Raw genomic sequence first — 26,378 nt, forward strand, 5'->3', positions numbered from 1 at the left:
CAAGCACGGAGCAAAGTTACATGCATCGGCCAGGTAACAATGTCGCTGGCAGCGAGGCGCATGGGCCCCCCTTTCCCACCACCAAACGATGACGCGACCCCCAGCGCGTTGTGAGATAACTCGCATCAGAAGATAACCGCTGCTCTGCGTGGCAAGATAACAGCTTCCCGAACACGTGGTGAGGAGAGGGGGAGCGGGGCACGTGTCCTCTTATACACAGGTGTTCGGAACGTGAGGTGCGACCCTGGATTCGCACAGCTCTGGTTTCAGCGCCTCGCCTTGACGTATTGTCTACCGTGATGGTAAATGTTGGGATCAGTGTGGGGAGCAAGGGGGGGTGAGTCTCTCTCTCTCTCTCTCTCTCTCTCTCTCTCTCTCTCTCTCTCTCTCTCTCTCTCTCTCTCTCTCTCTCTCTCTCTCTCTCCACTCGAAGACATGTACTCTTTTGCTTTCACACACACACACACACACACACACACACACACACACACACACACACACACACACACACGTGTCAGACTGCCCTGTAGGTAGTGCAGATCACTGTATAATGTAGATGCTTGTTTGTGTACCCATCAGTACCTCTGTAGGTTCGTACTTAAGCGTATAGTCTAATACGATGGCCATATACGTGAAATATATATATGAAAACACCGATATGTATATATATATATATATATATATATATATATATATATATATATATATATATATATATATATATTCATATAATGTGTATTGCTTGATATTTGCATTCACAGGTGTGAACGTGATACGTATGTTTTTTCAGCACCTGTTTTGCCCAGGCAGCTGGGATGTGGGGCAGGTGTCTCTCTTGCACAGGTGGTAACAGATGTATCTCATCTTTACAGTTGTATGAGTTGAGCGACGATGTCAAGAGGAAAGAGTTCCTGGATGAGCTCTTCTCCTTCATGCAGAAGAGAGGTGAGTACCTTGGCTCCTGTTGTTGTTGTTGGAGATGTGGCGAAGGATCCGATCCAGCCAGACTTAACTCCGTGTTGGAGGCCAGAAGGACTTTGTGTGTGGACTAGGCTCATTATCTCCCTCCCTTCCTCCTCTGGCCTGCTTTACACCCATCATGCCCTTCATATATATATATATATATATATATATATATATATATATATATATATATATATATATATATATATATATATATACCGTCACAATTGATGTTTTGTTTTGTTGCATAGAAATATTCAAATTGGCTTTAAAATTGCCATGTATAGTCATCGCATCGAGAGGCTGCGGTTATACAGGTGTGGTTGTTATGAGTTGACACATGTGGTAATGGCGAGAATGTGTCTATTGTGTACGTTGGTACAGAGAATATTATTTGCGAAGCGTGTCTGACACCTACCTTGATCAGGAACAGGGGCTGTGTGCATTATATAGAGCCATTGCATGTAAACAGTAATTCAGTTTCCCCTCCCACCCTTCTGCCTTTTGTGATTATGAGCTCCGAGTTCTTTGGGACACATAGAGCAAAGGGAGTGTCCGGAGCATCCTATGCGTCTTGTTGCCCTCAGCTGTTGGCTCTACAGTCAAAATCGCCAGAGCTTGATCTCTTTAGAGCGTTGAGAATTAGGACTGACATCCCCCATGAAAAAAACCAGTGCGTCACCACCACCACCTGGCGCCACCACCACCATCTGGCCAAGGTGGCGACTGTTGAAGACTCAGTTTCTCATTCAGTAATGATGTCAACTCGAGGACGTCCGATGATGTCAACTCGAGGACGTCCGATGATGTCAACTGGAGGAGGTCCATGGAAAGCGATCCCCCCCATACTCGATGCTGTGAGTGGAGGGAGAATGCAAGACATATTCCTTGGTGAATCCTCTCCTGGTCTTTCTCTCTTGATGTCCACATTCACTGTATATCAAAAAATTTGAATATACAGCATAATCCTCTCCTGATATTTCTGCATTAATGCCCACATTTATTGTATATCAAAAGAATATGGAGGATGGTTCCTCTCTGACCTCCGACAGGGGTGATATGATTTCCCTGTTAACGGCACCCTCTTCCGTAAATTATCTTTAAGAACACCGATTCAGAAGGATATATAGAGGCACGCAAAGGGCCACACGCTACTGGATGCTTGCGAGGCTGTTAGCGATGGGCAGAAGGGATCAGAAACACAAACTCATGATGTGGAGAGGAATGAGGTAGCTTGGATGGTTGGCAGGGAATAGAGAAAGGTTGAGAAACATAGAAATTTTAGTGTGGATAGAGTAGAAAAGAGATGACTCCGAGTGTATTTGCTCCTCCAATCTCTTGAAGATTAATTTGGTCATCAGATAAGGTGAGTTTTGGCTGTGGACGCCCAGCAGTGACTTAATGATATGAGATAGATTCCCGTGTGTGATTTCATTATGTATTTGCTTAGTTATGTCCTTGTTATTTCTATGGGTCCTTCATGATGTGTTCTTGCAGAGGAGTTCTTCTTTGTTCTTTTTGTTCATGTCGAAGGCTCCAGTGAGGAGGACAGGAGCCCTCAGTGACGTCACACTGGTGTCATGTGACGTCGCCATCGGTGGCGTAGCTACGTCATCGCCGCTGGTGCGGTGCGTCACCGCCACCGGTGAACACGTGACCGCCATCGTCTCCTGGCGGTGTAATGCTGACGTCACCATCCGTGGTGCGCGGGGCTTTGACCACGGAAGCCTCACAAACGTTCTCACACGCATAACCTCGTTACTCGTAAGACTGTTAATGCTTGAATCACTCTTAAGACAGTGCCTCGTCCCCCTCCAACACACACACACGACAACAAGGCAGGGAGGAAGAAGAGAGTGTGTGAACGCGCTCTCTCCGTAACACAAACACGTAATAGACAAACACACACACACACACTCTCTCATCCCACACTCAGGGGAGTCTTGTAGACGACCAGCTGTGTCTCTCTGGCATAGATATTGGAATATGGATAAGGAAGTAGCATACAGCAAGCTGCTCATGTCGTACGTTGAGGGGCCAAAACTTAGAATATGCCTCACAAGTTTGGTGGTCGCTGCGGCCAGAGGAACGCAAAGAGCTGATAGAGAAGATCCACAGCCGAAGGTGGTACCGGAATCGAAGTGAATGACAGATAAAGGCTTGAGAGGCCTTGCGTTTACCGACCCCGGAAGAGAGATGAGTGAGGAGTGACCTGATCGCAGCGTATTGAGTTTCCTCCAACCCTCTCGATGACACAGACAATCATCAGCTCTGCGGGTGATGTAAGGGACGGGACACCTAGAGGGAGGGATGCAGAAGTTCACACGATGTTGATTTACAATCCTTAACGGGATGAGACACACACCCCACACACACGAGTGTAGAACTCCCCGTACAGAACAGATGGATAATTACAAACAGGTAATTACACCTGTCATAATTGTGCAACGAGGTTAGTTTTTTCGTCATTGTGATCTTCAGCATCCCATCTGCTGAGGAGGCCGTCGAAGCCCGGCGTCTCTTCCTACGGTCATCGACCAGGTCTCCCTCAGAAGGACTGGGGTTCCTCTCGTAAGGTGTAGATCGGAGATCGCTTGAGCTTTACGAAGACCGTTCTCGACCCCCTGTGTTGTGGTTGCGGTGAGGTTACCCTGGGCCAGGGCAGGTCTGGCGTTGCTCCTTCGGCCGTGGTCGGGTCGCAGTATCCCAGGTCATCCCGTTCGTCTTGCGCGACCGTCCAGGTCAGATTTTGGGGTCTCAAGTCTCAGAAGCATAAAATGGCGGAGTTGGATTGACCTGGATGTTGGTGGCGTGGATGGTAAGGAGGGGGGGGGGGGGGGTTGTAGTAGTTCGTCCTCATTGGTGGAGAGGTTGATGTGGCTAACAAGATAATGACGTAGTTTGATATAAGCTCGTAAGGTCTCTTACCCCCCTCCCTCCCCTCACCCCCAGCCAACCCAGCCACAATCCCGGCTCGACTCTCTCTCTCTCTCTCTCTCTCTCTCTCTCTCTCTCTCTCTCTCTCTCTCTCTCTCTCTCTCTCTCTCTCACCCACAGTTTACGACATCACGTCCTCCGTCTAGGAGAATTCAGTTACTGAACCCCCATTTTTGCTCATGTGTGATGAACCCAAGACCATGAAGGGCGATTTGGTATGAGCGATTACAGGAGTCCACCACTGCTTATCGAGTGGAATTCACGCCCCTGATGATGTGATTGTACCATTCTTCGTCTGTTTCCTGGCTCTACCTCGCTGACGCGGGAAACATCCAATAAGTATAAGAATGATAAAAACATTAGCACATATTTTGTGTGTGTGTGTGTGTGTGTGTGTGTGTGTGTGTTAGTGGATGACCTATCGCCACCCTCGGCCACTGGACCTCGGCTTTCCGACCCACAACCTGATGTCTTGAAAGGTATTTGAGACTCGTTGGTTATGTTTTGAGGCGGGTTGACGGGAGGGACTGTGACGGCCCAGGTAGAGTGGAGAGTGTGGGTCAAGCACCTCCTCTTGGACGGGTCGGGAGCGGAGGGTCGGGTCGGCCTTCGAAGGGAGATGTGGCACAGGGGGAGGAACAGTGGCATTGTTGATGCCACTGTTCACAGTAGGAGAGCTGGTCGGTCGTAGCCGACCCACGAGGTGTTGTTGGTGAAAGCGGAGGATGCATTAGGTTGTTGAAGTCGCTGGTTGGAGGTTGTAGTTTGGTTGACGCTTCCATCCATGTCACTGGGCAGACATGAGGTCTTCAATGTGAAGCTAAAACTCTGAGAGACTATAAGAAAACCATGGTAATTGCTTGAAAAAAAATATGATAGAGGCAGTTACGGGGGCCTGGTTTTGTAGAGGGGCAGGAGTGAGGTCGTCGGAGAGGAGTGTGTGTGTGTGTGTGTGTGTGTGTGTGTGTGTGTGTGTGTGTGTGTGTGTTGGAGGGGTGGCAGATGAGGAACATTATGCAGAATATAAACCCCGGTGATGATGGGAGCTGGTGGTGATTACGGCTGGGGACCGCAACTCATTACTCCTGCTGCTGCCGCCGCCACCGCCACCACCTGCACCTCCCAACACCGCCACCACCTCTACCACCAACACTGCCCCTCCTCCCAGCGTTTGGAACACCATATGTGCAACAGTCGACCAGTTCCCTCAGCCTCCAGTAAGCATGGAAGGTAGGAGGAGCCCTCCCAGCCTCGGCTGCTGTGTCTCTTCTGTTGTCTCGTCGGTCTGTTGCTGCTGTGTCCGTTGAGTGTGGTGTTGTGCATCTGTTGCTACTGTGTCTGTTGATCGGTGTCGTAGGTCTGTTGTTGCCCGTTTTACCCCCCCCCCCCCCTTCTCCTGCAACGCCCCCGCCTCAGACGGCGGGAAACCGTTGTTGCAAATTTGATAACTCCCTCAGTATGTAAACGACGAAGAACGTGCAACACCTCCCCGTTGCGGCCGATGCCAGCACGGTGGCAACACCTCGCCGTTGCGCCCCTTCCTTTGTCGTTGAAGTGTTGTGTCACTGGCAACACGCAGCGCTGAGAGAATGGTACATGCTGTCTGTGTTGTCTCTGTAATACCGCGTTTTGTGTTGCGTTGTGATCACCTTTCCCCCAGATGGCTGTGTGTTGCTTGTGGCCTTCCGGGCCACATCTCGGGTGCAGGGGGAAGGGGAGGTTGGTGCAAGGGGAACACCCTGCAATTTGGTATCAATAAAAATGGAGGCAGCGTAGGATAATTTCAGCCAGGCAGGAATAATTGCCACGCGGGACCTTGTAACCTAAACCACAGACCTCCCTCCCTCTCTCCCCCTAGCCATACCCCACACCCCAAGTCTCCACTCTTGCCAGCTCCCCACTCACCCCCACCTATCGTCTCTCATTGACAGTTTCCCGCTTTTCCACCCTTTGCTTCCCAGCGTAAGTATTCTGTTGTTTTTTTTTTTTTTGAGAACACCAGTGCCTTGAAGAGCGTCAGCCTTAAACGTCTCCTCACTCGTCTTGAAGGTCCGCAAGATCCAGTCTGCCATCCCTCAGGAAGAGGCAGCTGTTGCTTCACTTTGGTCGCTGAAAAGTGAGGTCCTCATACATCATGACCTGTCCTCATATACTCCTACCTCCTCCATGGCGCACCTCATCATGCCTTGACCGTCCCCACAACAGTGCATGATAATCATGGGCTGCCCACATCCCACCGACGCCCTGGCCTCACAAACCCCCTACCCCACCTCCGCCACCCCCACGGCCACCATTATTGACTGGCCAGTCGTCAAATCACCAACTGAATCATGCTAGGACTCAGCCTGCTGATGCATGATATGATTCACTGCTTCTCGTGTTGGGTATGTGCCGGATGAATTGTAGTAGCTCCGGGTGGTACCGAGAGAGAGAGAGAGAGAGAGAGAGAGAGAGAGAGAGAGAGACCTCATACTTCAAGTGGAGAGGAAAGATATGATGGGATCGGTTAGTCGCGCTGCAGCGCCTGTGTCTGTGCTTGGCTACAGGTATTGCAACTTTCGTCTGTGACACCAGGACTCCCTAGGAGTCTGCTGCCGTACAGTGCAAGCGGTGGCGGAGTACACACACACACACACACACACACACACACACACACACACACACAGATAGACAATCAGGAGGAAATTAACAGGTTCCTTTAAGGTGCACCCTAACGCCCCTCGTCTTGGAGTTACATACACCGGTTCCTCCCACATCCGAGGCACTGTCCACCCCTCGCCTTGGGTACCGTGACCACAGCCTCAGCCACCAGGGAAAGGCAGGGACTCCCGAGACCACAGAAGGTGGGAGAGGCCTGCAGCAGGAGCGACGCGTTCGTCGGCTTCCATCGGTACCTGGAGGATCCTGGCTGATGCCACCATCAGCCTCATGACCTCTCCTCCTCCTCGCGCCTCTCTCTCTCCCACTCGTGTATGAGTACTTGGTCACCTTTCACCCTAAAGCTCCCTTTTTACTTCACCTCTCAGTGTAGATTCACTCTCCCTTTCACCCTTGCAGACACCCTAGTACCCTCTATGTCACCCTCAGTCTGTCTCTTGCTCGTCTGTAGGTATCCACTCTTCATTGGCTGCTATTTGCGAGTGTCCCGTGCCCACCCATTCCGACACCCCTCCCAGCCTGTGTCTCACCTCGCTCCTCCCTCCCGCATCATTCCTCTGCAACATCACCCCACTTCCTCCTCAGTTGCTTTGCCCCACTCTCTCTGCACCTCCCCAACACCCACCATGTATGTGCATAGCTTTTGTCGTCAGTATTTCCACCATGTATCCCCTGTTTATTCATTTCTTTCCTTTCAAAACACAAGGGTTGTACCTTCGAGCTTAAGAGGGATTGTACCATCCTTCTCAAAGATCGTACCATCTTGTTCAAGACTCGTCCCTTCCTGCGTAAGGGATCATTGGTGCATTTACTCTCAACTCTACGTCAAGTTAATTAGGTGTTACTTAACGTTACAAGGCCATTGTTGATTGTGACATGAGCTCATGGGTAGTAACAGTGGCATTCATGAGCCACCGTCATTTTCAGTTCACCATTTTCCATCAGCATCTAGAGGCTCCTTGAGGGTAGAGGAGCAGTTTGTACCGTCCACGCTGCGTGTGTGAGAGGTTTGTACCTCTGCTGCTGCTGCTGCTGCTGCAAGTGGCGTACCTGGCCACAGGGATGGGCCGCGTGAGGGCGGGAGGGGATGGCACACTAGGTGGTTGTGGGGATGGAGAGGGAGGAGGGACGGGTGGGTGGTTGTGCAGTACATTCCCCTGGGATGAAAAATATTGGCGGTAGATCACATGTTCTGCGGGGCATGTTCACCGTCAGCTTCCTAGATTCAAGGGTTAAGAGTCAGGGGTATGATGTGGTCGTGGGCTGAGGGTCAGGGATGCGCCCTTGTCATGGGCTGAGGGTCAGGGGTGCTCCCTTGTCATGGGCTGAGGGTCAGGGATGCGCCCTTGTCATGGGCTGAGGGTCAGGGGTGCTCCCTTGTCATGGGCTGAGGGTCAGGGATGCTCCCTTGTCGTGGGCTGAGGGTCAGGGGTGCTCCCTTGTCATGGGCTGAGGGTCAGGGGTGCTCCCTTGTCATGGGCTGAGGGTCAGGGATGCTCCCTTGTCGTGGGCTGAGGGTCAGGGGTGCTCCCTTGTCATGGGCTGAGGGTCAGGGGTGCTCCCTTGTCATGGGCTGAGGGTCAGGGATGCGCCCTTGTCATGGGCTGAGGGTCAGGGGTGCTCCCTTGTCATGGGCTGAGGGTCAGGGGTGCTCCCTTGTCATGGGCTGAGGGTCAGGGGTGCGCCCTTGTCGTGGGCTGAGGGTCAGGGGTGCTCCCTTGTCATGGGCTGAGGGTCAGGGATGCGCCCTTGTCGTGGGCTGAGGGTCAGGGATGCGCCCTTGTCATGGGCTGAGGGTCAGGGGTGCGCCCTTGTCGTGGGCTGAGGGTCAGGGGTGCTCCCTTGTCGTGGGCTGAGGGTCAGGGATGCGCCCTTGTCGTGGGCTGAGGGTCAGGGATGCGCCCTTGTCATGGGCTGAGGGTCAGGGGTGCGCCCTTGTCGTGGGCTGAGGGTCAGGGGTGCTCCCTTGTCATGGGCTGAGGGTCAGGGATGCGCCCTTGTCGTGGGCTGAGGGTCAGGGATGCGCCCTTGTCGTGGGCTGAGGGTCAGGGGTGCGCCCTTGTCATGGGCTGAGGGTCAGGGGTGCTCCCTTGTCATGGGCTGAGGGTCAGGGGTGCTCCCTTGTCATGGGCTGAGGGTCAGGGATGCTCCCTTGTCATGGGCTGAGGGTCAGGGATGCGCCCTTGTCGTGGGCTGAGGGTCAGGGGTGCTCCCTTGTCATGGGCTGAGGGTCAGGGGTGCTCCCTTGTCATGGGCTGAGGGTCAGGGATGCTCCCTTGTCATGGGCTGAGGGTCAGGGATGCGCCCTTGTCATGGGCTGAGGGTCAGGGATGCGCCCTTGTCATGGGCTGAGGGTCAGGGATGCGCCCTTGTCATGGGCTGAGGGTCAGGGGTGCTCCCTTGTCGTGGGCTGAGGGTCAGGGATGCGCCCTTGTCGTGGGCTGAGGGTCAGGGATGCGCCCTTGTCATGGGCTGAGGGTCAGGGATGCGCCCTTGTCGTGGGCTGAGGGTCAGGGATGCGCCCTTGTCATGGGCTGAGGGTCAGGGGTGCGCCCTTGTCGTGGGCTGAGGGTCAGGGGTGCGCCCTTGTCGTGGGCTGAGGGTCAGGGATGCTCCCTTGTCATGGGCTGAGGGTCAGGGATGCTCCCTTGTCGTGGGCTGAGGGTCAGGGGTGCGCCCTTGTCATGGGCTGAGGGTCAGGGATGCGCCCTTGTCGTGGGCTGAGGGTCAGGGATGCTCCCTTGTCATGGGCTGAGGGTCAGGGATGCTCCCTTGTCGTGGGCTGAGGGTCAGGGATGCGCCCTTGTCATGGGCTGAGGGTCAGGGATGCGCCCTTGTCGTGGGCTGAGGGTCAGGGATGCGCCCTTGTCATGGGCTGAGGGTCAGGGATGCTCCCTTGTCGTGGGCTGAGGGTCAGGGGTGCGCCCTTGTCGTGGGCTGAGGGTCAGGGGTGCGCCCTTGTCGTGGGCTGAGGGTCAGGGATGCGCCCTTGTCATGGGCTGAGGGTCAGGGATGCGCCCTTGTCATGGGCTGAGGGTCAGGGATGCTCCCTTGTCGTGGGCTGAGGGTCAGGGATGCGCCCTTGTCGTGGGCTGAGGGTCAGGGGTGCTCCCTTGTCATGGGCTGAGGGCCGCGGCGTGATTGATAATTGACCAGCGTCAATATCATGTCTTATACTGAACATAAATTAAGATGGACAAGGCGCGGGAGGGGCGGCTGTGGTGGGAATGGCCCCGGTGCAGGCAACCCTCGTCCCTGTGTTGCCCCGGTACACGGGTCGCTCTCTCGTGGACCGCGGTCTGGGAGTGGTTCCAGGGGTATCTGGCCTCTGTGGGAGGGTGACGTAAGGGCGAGGGTAGCGTGCCGGGCACCATCCTCCCGTGGTCCATGGCTAGGGAGTAGCGCCAGGGGTATATGACCTCTGTGGAAGGGGGCAGTGGTGGCGAGGTTGGCGTGGCAGGCAGCACCCTGCAGAGAGCGGGCCGCGGGGGGTCCCCGGCCGTGCAATGTGGCCGGCGGGGGGTCCTCGCGGGGGGGCCGGCCCCGCCATGCCCGCACCCGTACGGCCCGACGTCTATATCCCACACATTAATCACCAGGAAATTTGGCATATGATTCAGGAACCAGCTATACCTGACGCGACCCGGGGACTGTGATCAGCAGGGGCAGGCGAGCAGCCCGCCCTCTGGCTCTGCTCTGGGTGTGCCCCCCTGCGTCGAGCGCTTGATGGGCGGCGGGCGGTGGGTGGCGGGGCCCATGCGGTGCCATACCGCCATATATCACACTTATGTGATGGCTGTAGCACACTAGCTGTGAGGTAAGTCACTGGGGCGCTGCGCCGCTGATGTGATGGCGCAACCCGGCGCGGATTCACTCCCGGGCTCAGTTGCGCCTGACAGGAGACCGCTAGACTGATAGATTTTGCACCGAACCTCCTGCAGAAGTTCCTAAGGGTTCCTCCCTTCGTCGTAGGCCATCATCAGGTCTTGAGCTACCCGGCTTTCGATGGAGGCAAGTCTCCATCCAGTACCTGAACTCTGGTCGAAATGAAGAAAACGAGAACAAAACACAGGTTCACAAAGAGACGCAAGTATATTACAGAAGAGGAAAGGTGTTATGGGGGAGGTCTTGTCTGGCAACATTTTTTTCTTCCCCTTACCATCCTGATTGTCTGCGAGGATGACGATACGCTGGATTCTGCGATATGTCAAATCGAGAGAAGCGATAACACTGTTGACGCCTTTCAGAGCAACGGAACTCTCCAGGACATGAACGCCGTTGTCTTTTCACCCCACACATCAAGGCGGGGTAAGCTATAGAGACGGAAAACGCGTCGTAGAAGAAAGAATTGCACGGCTCGCCATGGGTCGTTTGAGATATATAAGACCATCAAGAGAGATTGAAGTCAGCCAGACTTCACTTTCTTGTGGTCGTATACGAGAGATGAAAGTCCTAGTGTAGTACGCGCACGCGGGATATGCTGGAAGACACGGTTTCCGATCTCTTCGCGACTCTTCTGTTGGTATGATTGGCGTGTTGAAGAATCCGAAGAGGAACTCCAGCGAAACTCAAGACGCCTTAGGCACAGGTGGTTAGAAATGGTGTCGGGATGCGGCGCCCGAAGATCTGCAACGTGTTACAGCCAAGGGGCAGACTTGCTACACACTTTGAGCGATGTAGTGGTACCCGGCTCCGGCTGTTGGTGAAGGCCAGTATACTAAGTAAACGTGTCCACACACACACACACACACACACACACACACACACACACACACACACACATCAAATATTTACTGTATGAGCGTCTGTTATGACGGTGCCTTCTTGTGTTGTCCCACGGTCACCTTACCTCCGTTTGACCTCACGTGACCCTCCAGTGTTGACTCTTTGACCTGTCTTCCCCCACCACCAGGAGCCGCGCTGGTTCCTCTGTGCTAACAAACAACACACGGCGTTCAGACGCCCTCCACGGGTTGGAGTTCCCCGTACAAATGACAGTCTGAACCCACTGCTCCGAACTGTGAACTCGTAGTGGGTTATACTTTCAAGGTTGGACCTTACTTACCCACCTGACAGTGTGTTGTTGTGGATGGGTAAAGGGGGAGGGAGGGTAAATGTGAGTACTGTATACGCGTATACTCGTTCTTGCGACAGGAAATGGCCCGATGCGTTAGGGGTGACGCAAGACGGAGTCGTGACGCTTGGTGACCTGCCTACCTACCTTCCCCTCCACCCATCCCGACCTGAGCACGATGGTACACGATCCTTTTCAGTACAGCGGTACATCCCGAAGGCACGACGGCCTGGCTTTTATAGAAACACCCGACCCTTTACGATCAGATCAAAGGCCACGTTATCATCATATCCATGGGTCGTACAGTCGTGCTTAATCGTCCTACCGTCGTGGTGAAGGGTCGTACCGTCGTTCTGAAAGGTCGTACCGACGCGCTGGAATAAGTCAGTCTCTTCTCACTTCCCATGTGTCGCCTCACTCCTCGGTCGACGCCCCACGAAGCGGGCTTCACTTGCCCTTAGCAGATCTACCCTCCTGTCAGCCATGCTTGAACAGACCTTGAGAATGTAGTCGCGATGTTTCGTGGACTCCATATCTCTTTTGACGGAAGCCTCTGTCTTAACGTAACTCGGGGCTACCTCCTGGTCTCAGAAGGTGTCGTAAGGGAAGTGTCGTTCGTAAGGGGTCGCAAAGAGGCCGTCGGACGGCGTTGACGCCAGGACCTGTCGTACCCAACCCCCCACTCACTGCCCAACCCCCCCCCCCCCCCCCCCCCACCTTCCTTGAACGTTTAGTGTCGTCGGACCTTTACGTCTCCAGAGCCCCAGGAGGTGTTCCCTGGGGCGACTTGGCCCGTCGTCAGGACGCGGCGGTAATTCATCCCAAGATTTAAAGCATCGTGATAAATGATTTCCAAAACAATATACGATCTTTTGTTCTTCGACGAGACAGGATGGCTGCTACCCTCGCCTTTGCGGTGACCTTCTGAGACATCAATCGTCGACCAGCGTGGGTAATTGACCCTCCCGAAGGTAGTGGACAGCAGGAGTTCAGAATCAATAACTCCAGGACGTTGACGGTGGCCTGTGGGCTTCAGAATGCAGGATGAACCTTTAGATAAGGTGAAGAAGTGTGGCTTAGACCACGAGAGAGACACATGATGTACGTGAGGGTACTACACGAGGCTCATCACAGGTGACGTGAGCCCAGGGTGTGGGAAGGCCCAGTGGCCCACCCTTGGTGACATGGCACCATGTGGACTGCCGCTGGTCAGGGGCCCACTACCGCTGACATGAACCGAGGGTGTATAGGGGCCGACCTGGCCCGTCAAAAACAGGTATAGGACGTGCCGGTTGTCTTGGCAAGGCGGAGGAAGATGAGGCCTTCCAAACAAGCGTCGGAGAGGGTTCCTTCTGTTAAGAGATAGGGATAGATTGACCGTCTGCAGGAGGGAGGGTAAAGGGTTTCGACGCTCACCAGGCACTGTGGGCGAGCTGGGGTAAGAGGCGTTGACTCTCACCAGGCGCTGGAGGGGATGGAGGACAGGATGAGACGCAGATGAGGTGGCGGGAGAGATGTTTGTCTGGCTGGTGTTGACATTACGGGTCATTGGAGAGTCATGTTATGATGGCTCACCTTCCCTGTCCTGTCCTTCCTTGTCTCCCCCTAGCCAGACCTTAAGTCCCCTATCCTGTCCTCTCCTGTCCTGCCCTGTCTTCCCTCAGCCTGACCTTTACGTCCATCTGTCCTCTCCCATCGTCCCCTGACCTGCCTTACCGTCCCTACCCTGTCCTGTCTTATCCTGTCTTGCTCTGCCGTCCCCAGCCTTGGCCTTCCGTCCTCCGTCCTGTCCTACTCTTCCCTTGTCTTGCCTTACTGTCCATTTGCCCTGTCCTACTACTACTATACTACTACTACTACTAGTCGTAGTAGTAGTAGTAGTAGTAGTAGTAGTAGTAGTAGTAGTAGTAGAAGTAGTAGTAGCAGTTGCTGCTATATTGCCCCAAACATGGCTTAACCACGCTTTCCCTCTCTCCCTCCTTGCCTCCCCCCCCCCCCCCCCCCTCCAACATTCTTTGCTCCTCCCCACCTTCGCGTTACCCTAGGCCTACCCAGTTTACCTTCAACCCCACCCCCGCCCTTGTTTACGCCCCAGGCAGGGGCAGGGGGAGAGGAGAAGAGACTCGAGTATCAATAAGACATAAAATGGAAGCAAATAAATGCGTATGGCATGAGGTGAGGGCGGGCTAGGTGGTGGAAATTAGGGGCGTTGGGAATGAGGGGGAGAGGTGTGTTGGAGGGAAGCGAAATGCTGGAGGTGAGCGGTGTTGGAGGAAGAGATGGTGATGAGTGGGTTGTCTGGTAAGTCCCTCAGGAATGGGTAAGGAGTGGGTAGAGGAGGATGAGTTAGGTGAAGAGTGGTTGATGAATGGACTCACCCAAGAGTCGTCATATCAAAGGTCAGGTCATCATACCCCAAGGGTCGTACCGTTCGTCGTAAAGAAGGCTCGTGCCGTCGTGCTCAAGGCTCGTACCGTCGTGCTCAAGGCTCGTACCGTCGTGCTTCAAGGATCGTACATTCGTGCTGAAGGATCCCAAGCGTCGTGCTCGGAGATCGTACCATCGTGTTCATAGGTCGTCAAGTGGTACTCAGGCATCGTACCGTCTTGCCCAAAGATCGTACCGTCTCTCACACCAGGATCGTACCGTCTCTCACTCCAGGATCGTACCGTCTCTCACTCCAGGATCGTACCGTCTCTCACACCAGGATCGTACCGTCTCTCACTCCAGGATCGTACCTTCTCTCACTCCAGGATCGTACCGTCTCTCACTCCAGGATCGTACCGTCTCTCACTCCAGGATCGTACCGTCTCTCACTCCAGGATCGTACCGTCTCTCACTCCAGGATCGTACCGTCTCGCACTCCAGGATCGTACCGTCTCGCACTCCAGGATCGTACCGTCTCTCACTCCAGGATCGTACCGTCTCTCACACCAGGATCGTATCATTCCTCACTCCAGGATCGCACCGTCTCTCACTCCAGGATCGTACCGTCTCGCACTCCAGGATCGTACCGTCTCTCACTCCAGGATCGTACCGTCTCTCACACCAGGATCGTCTCTCACTCCAGGATCGCACCGTCTCTCACTCCAGGATCGTACCGTCTCGCACTCCAGGATCGTACCGTCTCTCACTCCAGGATCGTACCGTCTCTCACTCCAGGATCGTACCGTCTCTCACTCCAGGATCGCACCGTCTCGCTCGAAGGTCTGGACCCTCCTCACCATCTCATTCCTCCGTTTCCCATGCCATCTGCATATTGAGGAGTCGAACCCATACCTTACCCTGGGCCAACTCCGCGGGAGAGACTTGCATAGCTCCCATGCTCGCCGTATGCAAAGCAGGGCATTACGCATGCGCAGACGTCCAGAAAATATACGACGAATTGATTTCTTTCTCCCCTAAGTCCGCTCCTCACTTCCTGACGATCGTACTTTCAATTTCGGTCTGAAATATCGGCGGATACAGGTTCTGAAACGGGGACTGGGACTCTGTAATTGTGTTCTGACGGGTTTATCTGTATCGCAGAGCGACAGTAACTGTGCGATAGCTGGGGCGATAAGCGGGGCGATATGGAGTCAAGTATTCATGTAAATTCTCGCCCGCCCGGACACCAGATTTTCACGGGGCTGTATGTGCCATTGTGTGTGTGTGTGTGTGTGTGTGTGTGTGTGTGTGTGTGTGTGTGGGTGTGTCTTTGTGCGTGTGCGCCTGTGTGTATCGGACCTGATAGACGGGGTCAATAATGTGTTGTTCTTGTTGTTGTTGTGTTGTCATTATTATTATTATAATTTTTATTATTATTGTTATTATTATTATTATTATTATTATCATTATTATTATTATTATTATCATTATTATTATTATTATTGATTTGTGTGTGTGTGTGTGTGTGTGTGTGTGTGTGTGTGTGTGTGTATGTTGGGGGAGGGGGAAGGAGTCTGTTTACGATGTTCCCAGTGGTTGGGATGGCGCTGTTCTTGTAGCGGTTCTGTACGAGCTTGGATGCATTGGAATTTGGTTTTGGTGTCGAACTGCAACTCAGGGACGAGGGATCTCTGGTAGCAGGAGATGACGGTGGCGGGGAGGTACAGTAGTCTTTTCCCTGACTGTTGGATGAGGTCCAGGCGATGACTGGACACCATTGGGAAGACCAATGCATTGAACGCTTCTTGATATGCGACGTAAGAGGGACAGAGGATGGATCTTGTTTGCTCCTTCCCTGCGCCTTTTCCAGTAGACGCTGTCGTGTGGCTTATGTGGAAAAAGACCAGGATGAGAAGGGAGGCGTAGGCGGGTCTGGGTGAAATGAAATTCGAGCAAATGTTCTTGTGTTCAGGTGCAGGGAGTCCTAACTCCTTGAGTCTACGAATGGAGAGCGATAGCTGGGGGATGATAATGTATATACTTATTCCGATATATATATATATATATATATATATATATATATATATATATATATATATATATATATATATATATATATATGCACAGGGGGGTGGGTCATTGGAGTCGACCCACCTGGTGGGTGTGCAGCGGAGGCACGTGTTCCTGTTTGTGTGGGGCATTGTCCGTCGCTGGGCCAGGGTGTGGGTGGGTAGCTGTTGGTAAGAGGCCTATTGTGTGGGTAATGGATGGGTTAGTGGCACGGATAGTGGAGGGGGCGGGGGGTAGTGGATGGGTGGTAGAGGGAGGAGGAGGAGGAAGGAGGAGGAGGCGGCTTTGTGTAGGGTGGATGTATGGGATGGAGTGGCTTTGATAAGCGCAGTTCGGTGTGGTGCAGGTGGGCGAGTGGTGGTGCTGCAGGTGGGTGGATGGTAAGCGGTAGGTGGGTTTTGGGTAATGTAGGTGGACTGGCAGGGAGACCTGACTGGTAGGAGGGGGGGATGACCACAGTTAGTAATGACATAAAGATAATGACTCCCCAAGCGGTCATCCAGTTACCACCGTCTGTACTCTTGGAATTCATCATTTATTCATCAGGCAAGATGATCATGAAGGAAAATGAACTTTGTCCATTATGCACAGTTTTTCCTGGAATGTTTACAGGGATATACCGGGTCTGAGCAGCATAGGTGGTGGGAGAGGTTGAATTCTCAGCCTTAGTGGTAGGATGCTCGTAGGCTTTGATCCTCACCTGTTTTCTTTTTCTTGACCAAAGGTATCTTTTGAGCTGCTCCAGCCAGCTTCGAAAGGACTCTACTGACGTGTTCCTGTGCGCTTCTCACTGCCTTCTTGGTCCTCTTTCACACTGGTATCAATTGCTACGACTGATTTCGAGGTGTATGATGAACTTCTAGGGGAAATTTAGCAGATTCCTGCAACAACCGCAGTGAAATGAAACTCTGAGGAGGTTTACGTTTTCTGCTCATCTTCTGGAACTATACGGTTCTATATATTTTCTATAGAAAGAAACTATGCATATATTCTTTCTATATTTACTTTACTATGTTCCTCTTTTTGACAGACCAGCGCAGAATTAGCAGAGACGGAAGCCTTTTTGTTTCCCTCTGATCACAACAGCAAGGAGAAAGAGGTTTAGTCCCTGGCAGGTTGTAGGTGTGTCTGTCTGGGATATGCTGTAGTTACTGGAAGGTTGTAGATCTGTCTCTCTGGGACATGGAGGGTTGTAGATCTGTCTGGCTGGGTCCTGGAGAGTTGTAAGTCTATCTAGCTGGGTCCTGGAGAGTTGTAAGTCTATCTGGCTGGGTCCTGGAGAGTTGTAAGTCTATCTGGCTGGGTCCTGGAGAGTTGTAGGTCTATCTGGCTGGGTCCTGGAGGATTGAAGGTCTTATCTAGCTGGCTTCTGAAAGGTTGTAGGTCTGGTTGGATCCCTGAGGGTTGCAGATCTCTCACGGTTGTATGGGGTTGTAGGTGTGGCTGAATCTTGGAGAGTTGTATGTGTCACTGGGTCCCCGAGGGTTATGGATCTGTCTGACTTGATGCTGAAGGGGTTGTAAGTCTCTCTGGCAGGTTCCAGGAGGGTTGTGGATCTGCCTGGTTGGGTCCTGGAGGGTTGTGGATCTTCCTGGCTGGGTTCTGGAAGGTTATAGGTCTGAATGAGTCTTTGTGGGCTGTAAATCTGGCTGGATCCTGGAAGGTTATTGGTACATCTGGCTGGGTCCTGGACAGTTGTAGGTCTGTCTGGAAGAGTCCTGGAGGGTTATGGGTCTGTCTGGAAGGGTCCTGGAGGGTTGCAGGTCTGTCTGGGGTTGTAAGTCTCCCTGGCTGGGTCCTGGAGGGTTGTGGATCTTCCTGGCTGGGTCCTGGAAGGTTGTAGGTCTGGGTCCAGAACTCCGCCCACGACCTGGTAAGCTCCGCCCCGCCCTACCCCCACTAAGCCCCGCCCTATCCCACAAGGCCCCGCCTACCATCGTAAACCTTGGCCTGCGGTCCCAGTCGGGATGGACCAACATTCAAATACCAAATTAAATTGTTGTCTTGGTTTCCTGGAGGGCAAGAGACGTTTCCAGTTTGATGTGGATGTTGGAGGTGGGGAGAGGCGAGCCGGGGCGAGCGTTGCATTGTGGGAATGGCCCCGCCCGCTCGCCCGCGCGCGCGCGCGCACTCACTCGACTAATGCAAGGGAGAGAAATTAGAATAGTTAGGAATAGTTGTGTTATTTCCTGCGGTTAGTTTTGAGTCTGGACTGGATATTGATGCTGCCAATATGGCCAGACGAGGGTCGTGGGCGGTGATGGTGGGGGAGTCCATATGTTAGCTCCCCAGGGGCGTCCAGGACCGGGGCAGGGTATACAGGCTGGGGAGATCATGGGGACAAGTCCTTATATTAGCTCCCCAGCGGCTTTTAGGGCCGGGGAGGGTATAGGCTGGGGAGATCATGGGGACAAGTCCTTATATTAGCTCCCCAGCGGCTTCTAGGGCCGGGGAGGGAATAGGCTGGGGAGATCATGGGACAAGTCCTTATATTAGCTCCCCAGGGACTTCCAGGGATTAATGTCCCTTTACATAGTGTAATGACCATCAAAGTTCCTGCAGAATACTGCCCACTATAGTAAAAGCTATTGCCCATTACAGTACCAGTTACACCACCCATTACAGTTTAAGTTAATCTGCCCATTACAGGACGAGTTGCTGCCCATTTATAGTGTCAGTGACACTGGCCCATTACCGTACCAGTTACAATGCCCATTACAGGACGAGTTGCTGCCCATTTATAGTGTCAGTTACACTGGCCCATTACCAGTTACACTGCCCATTACAGTACCATTTACGTTGCCCATTACAATAACCCATCACACTAGCCGTTGCTGATCACACCTCCAGAGAAGATTGTGCTACCGAGGGAAACAGACCTCCCTTCCCTCGACAACTTAGAAAAGTCTCTTCGGGTCACCCCTGCGCATCGAGTGCCTTCAAAGGCATCGGGGAAATGGTAAGGCCAGAGTTGACCTGCCTTGTGTCACCGAATGATCTCCGGGACGAAGGTACGGCCAGTCCCTTGTAAGGAACTATACACACTTGTATCGCAAGCGGTGGTTTGGAAGGCCTTATTTTACGGGGCGGAGAATCGTTCATTGTGTAGTGGATGGACTCGTCTGTTAGTTGAGGTGTACGGTTCTTAGTACGACCCCTTGGGAGAGGACACACACCGTACACATGGAGAGGACAGTGGAGAGACATATGTAGTTCTGGTGTTCTGTGTCGGTGATGTGATATAAGAAAGAAATTGCCCCAAGAAGTCATTGACGTATTCAGTATGTCACCGTTTTCTTTCGACTGTTGGTGTAACGATGGTGCGTTTAGTGCCAGGGGGAGAGAGGGAGTTCCCTCGCAGCGAGACGGCCGTTCCGCTGTCTCCCACATGCGTATTGCGTAAGGGGTGGTGTCCCGTTGTGCATGGCAGAGATGACTTGCTGGATGTTGCGGGCGGCCTGGGACGTCGCGCAGGGCATGCCCGTCGCATGTCGAGCCCTCCCCCTTGTAAAAGGCGGAGTTAAATTGGGTACTGGACGCCTTGCGAGCACGTAATTATGTTCACGGTCTGTGGCGACAGAATGTTGGTGTGTGTGTGTGTGTGTGTGTGTGTGTGTGCAGAGAGAGAGAGAGAGAGAGAGAGAGAGAGAGAGAGAGAGAGAGAGAGAGAGAGAGAGAGAGAGAGAGAGAGAGAGAGGAGTGAAGGGTCCTGGCACGGGAGGGACGAGGAGGGACGTTGATGAAGGACTTTGAGGAGGGAGGTCATGGAGGGGTTCCCAGGGGAAGCTGTGGAAACCGAGAAGGGAGTGTGGAGGAGTTTTTGATGCGGGAGGTAATGGAGGGATAGACAGGGGGAGTTGATGGACAGATGGACAGGGTTAATGATGAAGGGATTGACAGAGTTGATGGAGAGATTGACAGGGTAGATGATGGAGGGATTGACAGAGTTGATGGAGAGATTGACAGGGTAGAAGATGAAGGGATCGACAGAGTTGATGGAGAGATTGACAGGGTAGATGATGGAGGGATTGACAGAGTTGATGGAGAGATTGACAGGGTAGATGATGAAGGGATCGACAGAGTTGATGGAGAGATTGACAGGGTAGATGATGGAGGGATTGACAGAGTTGATGGAGAGATTGACAGGGCAGATGATGAAGGGATCGACAGAGTTGATGGAGAGATTGACAGGGGAGTTAATGTTGAGAGATTTACAAAGGAGTTGATGGGGAAAACGATAGGGGGAGTTGATTGACGTAAGTTGATTGACGTAAGTTACAATCTGTTGCGACTCGCTCGCCGCTGTTTGCTTGAGCAAGGCGTCGTACACGTCGCCTTGCCAGCCTGCGTCGTAGAGATTAAGGTCGTATGCATCAACCTGAGGCACAGCGCAGCAGATGCGCGGATCCCCGCCTCACTAATGTCTTTGTTCTTCTGTAATACGTTTTTTTCTGCCCTACTCTTAGGGTGGAGGGAGGAGGGTGTGGGCTTGGGTCTGGGGTGGGCCAAGTGTACCACTCCCCCAAAGTTTGGTACAACTGTTAAATTGAGTTTGTTTTAAGAGCCATTTTGTATCTCTTTGTCTCGGTCGGGGACATGCAATATATTCTTCTCGCCGGGGACAACCTGGGATGGCCTGGGATTGCTGGAGGTCCCAGGGGCAGCCATTTGTCCTGCAGGAGCAGCAGCTCAGATGTCGTCGGGCCTCTCGCTCCTCAAGACATGTAATTAAACTTTTCCAAAGGTTCATACGTCTTGCACCTGTCCCTCCCTTGCTGGCCTGGGTTCATGCTTGCCTTAACCCCTCCGCCTCCTCCTCCTCCTCCTCCGAACACCACACGTGCCTCACCCCCGCGTTCCACCTCCCCGTCACTGCCCCCCTCATCAACCCACGCTGCCACCTCTCTCACCCGTCTCTGATTCTGATGTCTCTTGGCGACCACGTCCCTCTCTCTCTCTCCAGACGGATGGTCTGTTGTATACCGTCTGGTACCGTCGGTACACGAAATTGTATATAGACCATACGACACTGTCTGGTTCTGGCGGTGGTCGGACGCCACTGCACCGATGGCACCCACCAAGAAGGCATGTGTGTGTTATAGTAATGGTGGCATCCTACAAGGTGGGGGCTTAGTCCCCTCTTGATACGCTGGGGGTCCTGAGTCCCTCCGATACACAGGGAGGTCTAGAGACCTACCAGTACGTAGGGTCGTTAGAGCCATTCTGATACATAAGGGTGTAGAGCCATCCCGATACATAGGGGGGGGGGGGGTTCTAGAGCCCCTCTGATACGGCTCTGGCCACACAGGAAGACCGTGAGGGCTTGGGGAATCCGTGAGCTCCCTCCCCGCCACCAAGGCTGCGATAGCATCAATGTTGGTGATGGGTGTGTGGCCGTCGGCGTGTACGGGTCGGAGCCTAAGATGGATCTATCGAGTGAGATCGTGACTGTGGCTTGACAGCAACGTCAGCCCGGGACCCACGACCCCTAGGGCCTTATGCGGCACCCTGGGTTGACGACGCCGACTCGGACCCAAGGACGCCGCGACAACCAGTGCTACACCGTCTCGTTGATGCCCGAGACTCGTAACTCTCCTGGATCGTTGGTCTTCGGGACATCGTGGTGCACTCTTGGATTACTGCCGTTCCAGGTCATAACAGCAGAACGTTACCTGTCGTGGGAGTCCCCGGACATCCGCTGAGGACACGTCAGGAGATAAGGCGGAACTCTCCCATCAGATAGACACAGGGAGGACGTGTACGTGATGCGCACATGTAGATCCCAACCAGTTCATCCGTGAAGTCGGTTTTCGTCCGCATTGTTTCTCGCTGACCCAAACTGACAGTGGTGGCACCAAGTGGTATGGCATAGATGGTCTTTGCGTAGTAAAACTTATGTTGTAGCAAACGTAATGTGGGTTTACGTTGTAGTGATTAAAAGAATGTTTTTTTTTTTTTTTTTTTTTTTTGCTGAGGTTCCTGATCTAACCTCCGGGTTGGTCCCAGGACCCGTATTATGGTCATTAGAGACACTTCTCATATATAAGGTTCCAGTACCATGGCTCGAAGTGGGTCTGTAGACCTGAGTCTCAAGGTCCTCCGTCAGACAGAGGCCCCATGTTACCTCTTAGGTTCAGGACCTGTGTTGACCCCTGGACCAGGGACCTGTGTTGGACCTCTCGACCCAGGATCTAGGATTGGCACGTTGACCTTTGAACGCAGGACGTTAGGCTGACCTTTTGACCCAAGACAGAGGCTGACCTTTGAATTCAGGCCCTGGCTAGGTCCGGAGACTAACTGTTAATGGTGGCGATTCGCTGTCTTGTCTTGATTGACGTCTTGTGTGAGACTCTTCACCATCCTCACTATCAAAGCTCACTATAGAGTCCTTTTCCTGTCAGAGGTCACTGCACGGTGTCTTTTGGCTCACCACAGCTCACTGTAGAGCATCTGTGGGCCCGTCAGTGTTTCAGTCGCCACACAGCTCTTACGGTGTCCATGAGTTTGCTTCTCATAAACATGTGGCCAGATCCGTCGCGTATATTTGTCTATCAGAGCCGCAGCCCTCCAGCGGCGCCTCATGTATAATTCCAAGAGCCATCCTTGCGGTGGATAGGTTCCCACGCCGCAGCCTCCCGCAGGGCGCCGCCGCATGGGCCTTCGCCTCCCGCAACGAACTGTATAATGTATTATACATTAGGGAGATGGTAACCTTCCCTCCTCCTCCTCCTCCTCCGGCAGGCGGGTAGACATATGTCGTCCTCCTCCATCCTGAGGCCTTGTTATCTGATGATTTCAGGGTCGTATATGTACTTCAGCTGCTTCAGGGCTGAAGTGAGCCTTCACCCTCCGACCTTGTGGTCCACTCGGCTGTTAGTTTGGCGTCCGGCATGGTTCAGCGAGTGTGGTGCTACCCGAAAGTCCCTCCCCTCGTCCAGTCCCTGATGTTTCGTAGATGTTCTGGTTCTTGATTCTTATTGATTGGTTTCGCTCTCTGTTGACCTATGGCTCTAGGAAGTGAGGGACGGGGAGTGAGGGTGTGTGAAGGGAGGATGTGATCTTTGTAGGAAAGGGAGGGAGGGAGGGAGGGAGGGAGGGAGAAGATGGCCTGTGAGGAGGGAGGCGTGGGTGTCTGTGAAGGGAAGGAAAAATCTAGACGCCCCGCACATGGCCTCTACAGATTTTGCCGACATTCAAAATAAACCCGTGATCCCCTCTCGTCCGTCAGCCGGCGGAGGGGACCAGCCAGCCTAGGCCTACGTACCTACCTACCTCCGCCAGGAGGGAGGCATCCCTGCCCTCCCTCACACTGCTCGTTCGCCTGGAAGAACCAAGAGAGAGCAACAAAAAAATCTCAGGTAGTAGTAGTGCCAGGGGTTGAGATTTTAGTCTCATATGTTGAGGACGTCCTTGGAGTAGGTCCGTCCACTGAGCAACTGGGTTGAGGAAGCTGTTATGAGATTTGGAGGAAGTACAGTATATATTTACCCGTCAGATACGAATCTGGTACGAAAGATATTTGAACTATACGTTACGGAATAAGGTACGTAGATGCTGCAGTGGATGGATGTATGTAAGCAATGTCCTCTGCTGTCTTGGTAGGATAGAGTTCTATTTTTTGTTTCTGTTGATTAAGTCACGTAACTGTGAGCCCCATCAGTCATGGCCATCTGGGCTTAAGGCCTTTCGACTGTCGGGGTCGTTAAGGCCCGTTATCTTCGAGGTACATGACCACCGACTGAAAACAACTGAAGCCCCTTCAGTTGTTGGTGACGTAGCAACGTGGCCTCCTGAGGGAGGAGAGGGTTTCGGTGGCCGAGGCAGGGGTCACTCCTTCCTACGCTGATGAAGGATATTTTCAGTAGGATTTTTAATTTTAACTCGGTTGGGGGGGTAGTGAGTGATCCGTGTTTACCTCCTCCGCTCCCTCTACCTCCCTCCACACACACACACACACACACACACACACACACACACACACACACACACACACCACACACACACACACACACACGCACGCACACGCAAGGAGCCAGAGGTTATCAATCTATCGATGCTTGCTGAGCACGCCCGTGTTATTAACCCTCCCATGAACACACCTCAACTGTTCATCTACTCCAACACATCCTGCCAGACTGTGTCGGGAATTGGAAGAAAAACAAACATCAGAAAGAAGATAAAAAAAAAAAGAATCTATTTCAGTCCCAGAGAGAGAGAGAGAGAGAGAGAGAGTTGCCTCACCTCCCTCGTCCATGGTGGTTGATGATTACGTAAATAAGGTTTGCACGGGCCTGGGTTAGGTAGGCCTATAGCCCAGGCCTTACCTTACCCCAGCCCCTCCTCCGCCGCCCGGAAATAGCCACAGTGGTGGTATGGCCGGGACTCACACGCCTCAGCGATTTTAACCCCCCTTCGCCTCCACCTTTCCCCCCCCCCCCTTCTATCTCCCCGATGATCCACACCCTTCCACTCGCTCCACCATCCATTCTGCTCCACTCATGATTCTTCAGAAATATTATGGTCACCATTGGCAGAAATGACAATTGAGATTGTAACACTAGGGCAGGGTTATATTACCCGGACATAGGCTGTGGGAAGTACATGTACATAAGCTGAGGGAAGTACATGTACATAAGCTGTAGGAAGTACAGGTACATAGGCTGTAAGGAGTATATATACTTAGGCTGTAGGAGGTATATATACATAGGCTGTGGGAAGTACATGTACATAAGCTGTGGGAAGCACATGTACATAAGCTGTGGGAAGTACATGTACATAGGCTGTAAGAAGTATATGTACTTAGGCTGTAGGAAGTATACATATACATAGGCTGTGGGAAGTACATGTACATAAGCGGTGGGAAGTACGTGTACATAGGCGGTAGGAAGTACGTGTACGAGGCGGTGGGAAGTACATGTACGTTAGTACTTCAGGCAACACTAAAAAGTACTTAATTCGTAATATAAGATGGAAGGGATGGTCTAGAGGCCGATGGAAATATGTGTATTTATAAATGTCCTTCCATCTCTGTGCGGTGATGGTATGGGCTATGAACTTCCTTCATTCTGGACTCCTTCATTGTTCCCCTCATCTTCCATCACCAGCCATTTATCTCATATGGACTTAGATTCTTCTCCTTGAAGTTAATCGGTATTTACGCTTTTCTGTCGTACTTGCCTCCCCGCCTGCGCCTCATTAGTAATAAATAGGCAGAGGGTAAACTACGTGGCACTGTTTACATTAAGGCGAGACGAGGCTGGAGGCACCTCCCCCTCTCCTCCCCTGTCCCCATACCATTATAAACACGCCGGTAGGACCTCCCTCCCCAGACGGGGGCGGGGTGAAGGGCTGGGTTCCGGGGTAGGGGGTGTATGGTAGGGTGAGGAGGGGAAGGTGTTGTTGTGGTGGTGGGGGAGACCCGGGGAGCCTCCTGGTGCCTACACATTCGTCACTTGTTTTGACACACCACAGGCACCATCCCCCTCACCTCACAGGCAGGGATGCGCTTGCTACTCGCCCTCCAACCCTCACACCACAGGCAGGGATGTGCTTGGTACCTTCCTCCTTGGTATAACAGCATTCATTTCAGGTGTTCTGGTGAAATGAGTCCGTGATTTCTCCTCGTACGAAGCAGGTAAAATATAATCCCATTAAGCAGTGTGTTGATTCCAATGGCCGGCCAGAGAACTTGACTGATGTTCGATTGTTTGTCAGTATCATCTATAGACGCAGTTTCCAATCTCCTTCATAGCAAATGATGCGAAGGCTTGATTGACCCTTTTGTTACCCACCTCGATCACATCTTGCTTCCATCGACCGATGATCCTCCTCCAAGTTGGTTTTGGCTCTTGAAACCCTTTCTCCTTCGTTACTTCCCAGTTTGGGCGCTCCACCTTCGCCTTGGATGGGCACCGCCCTTCTCATACCTGCAGCAGGGTGATGCAGAGAGTGAGGGCGGAGGAGGCCTATACCACCCATCTGCAGTGTTCGTGGTCCTCATGCGACATAGAGCCCGATGCTCTTGTGTGCGCGTTTGTTTCTCCGACTCACACAACCTCGTCTCTGCTTACCTCCCGCGCCTCTGTGACTCCCTCAGGGGTCTTCCACATTCTGCTCCTCTTCTGGTGTGTTCCTCTTGATTCCTACTGCCCCTTAGAGAATCTCCCGCTCGATGCCTGCCTCGCCTCGTAAGAACCAACAGATGTTTTGGAAACTTAAAAAAGTAAATGAATCTCTTTATTGCACCACACGAGTCTGTCATTCACCCAAGGCACCAGATCTGTTGGGAACCTTCATCAAGGAGACATCG

General features: G+C 52.8%; 1 protein-coding gene across 6 annotated transcripts in view; it reads left to right on the plus strand.

Moving 5' to 3' along the window:
- The window catches only part of LOC139754241 (uncharacterized), a 310,706-nt gene that overhangs the window by 206,823 nt on the left and 77,505 nt on the right, over nucleotides 1–26,378 (plus strand). For all 6 annotated transcript variants that reach the window (XM_071671559.1, XM_071671563.1, XM_071671560.1 and 3 more), the window contains one exon: nucleotides 873–945. In XM_071671559.1, the coding sequence (XP_071527660.1) occupies nucleotides 873–945 (73 nt within the window). The remainder of the gene's footprint in view (nucleotides 1–872; nucleotides 946–26,378) is intronic.

This window comes from Panulirus ornatus, chromosome 16, assembly GCF_036320965.1.
Source record: "Panulirus ornatus isolate Po-2019 chromosome 16, ASM3632096v1, whole genome shotgun sequence".
NCBI lineage: Eukaryota > Metazoa > Arthropoda > Malacostraca > Decapoda > Palinuridae > Panulirus > Panulirus ornatus.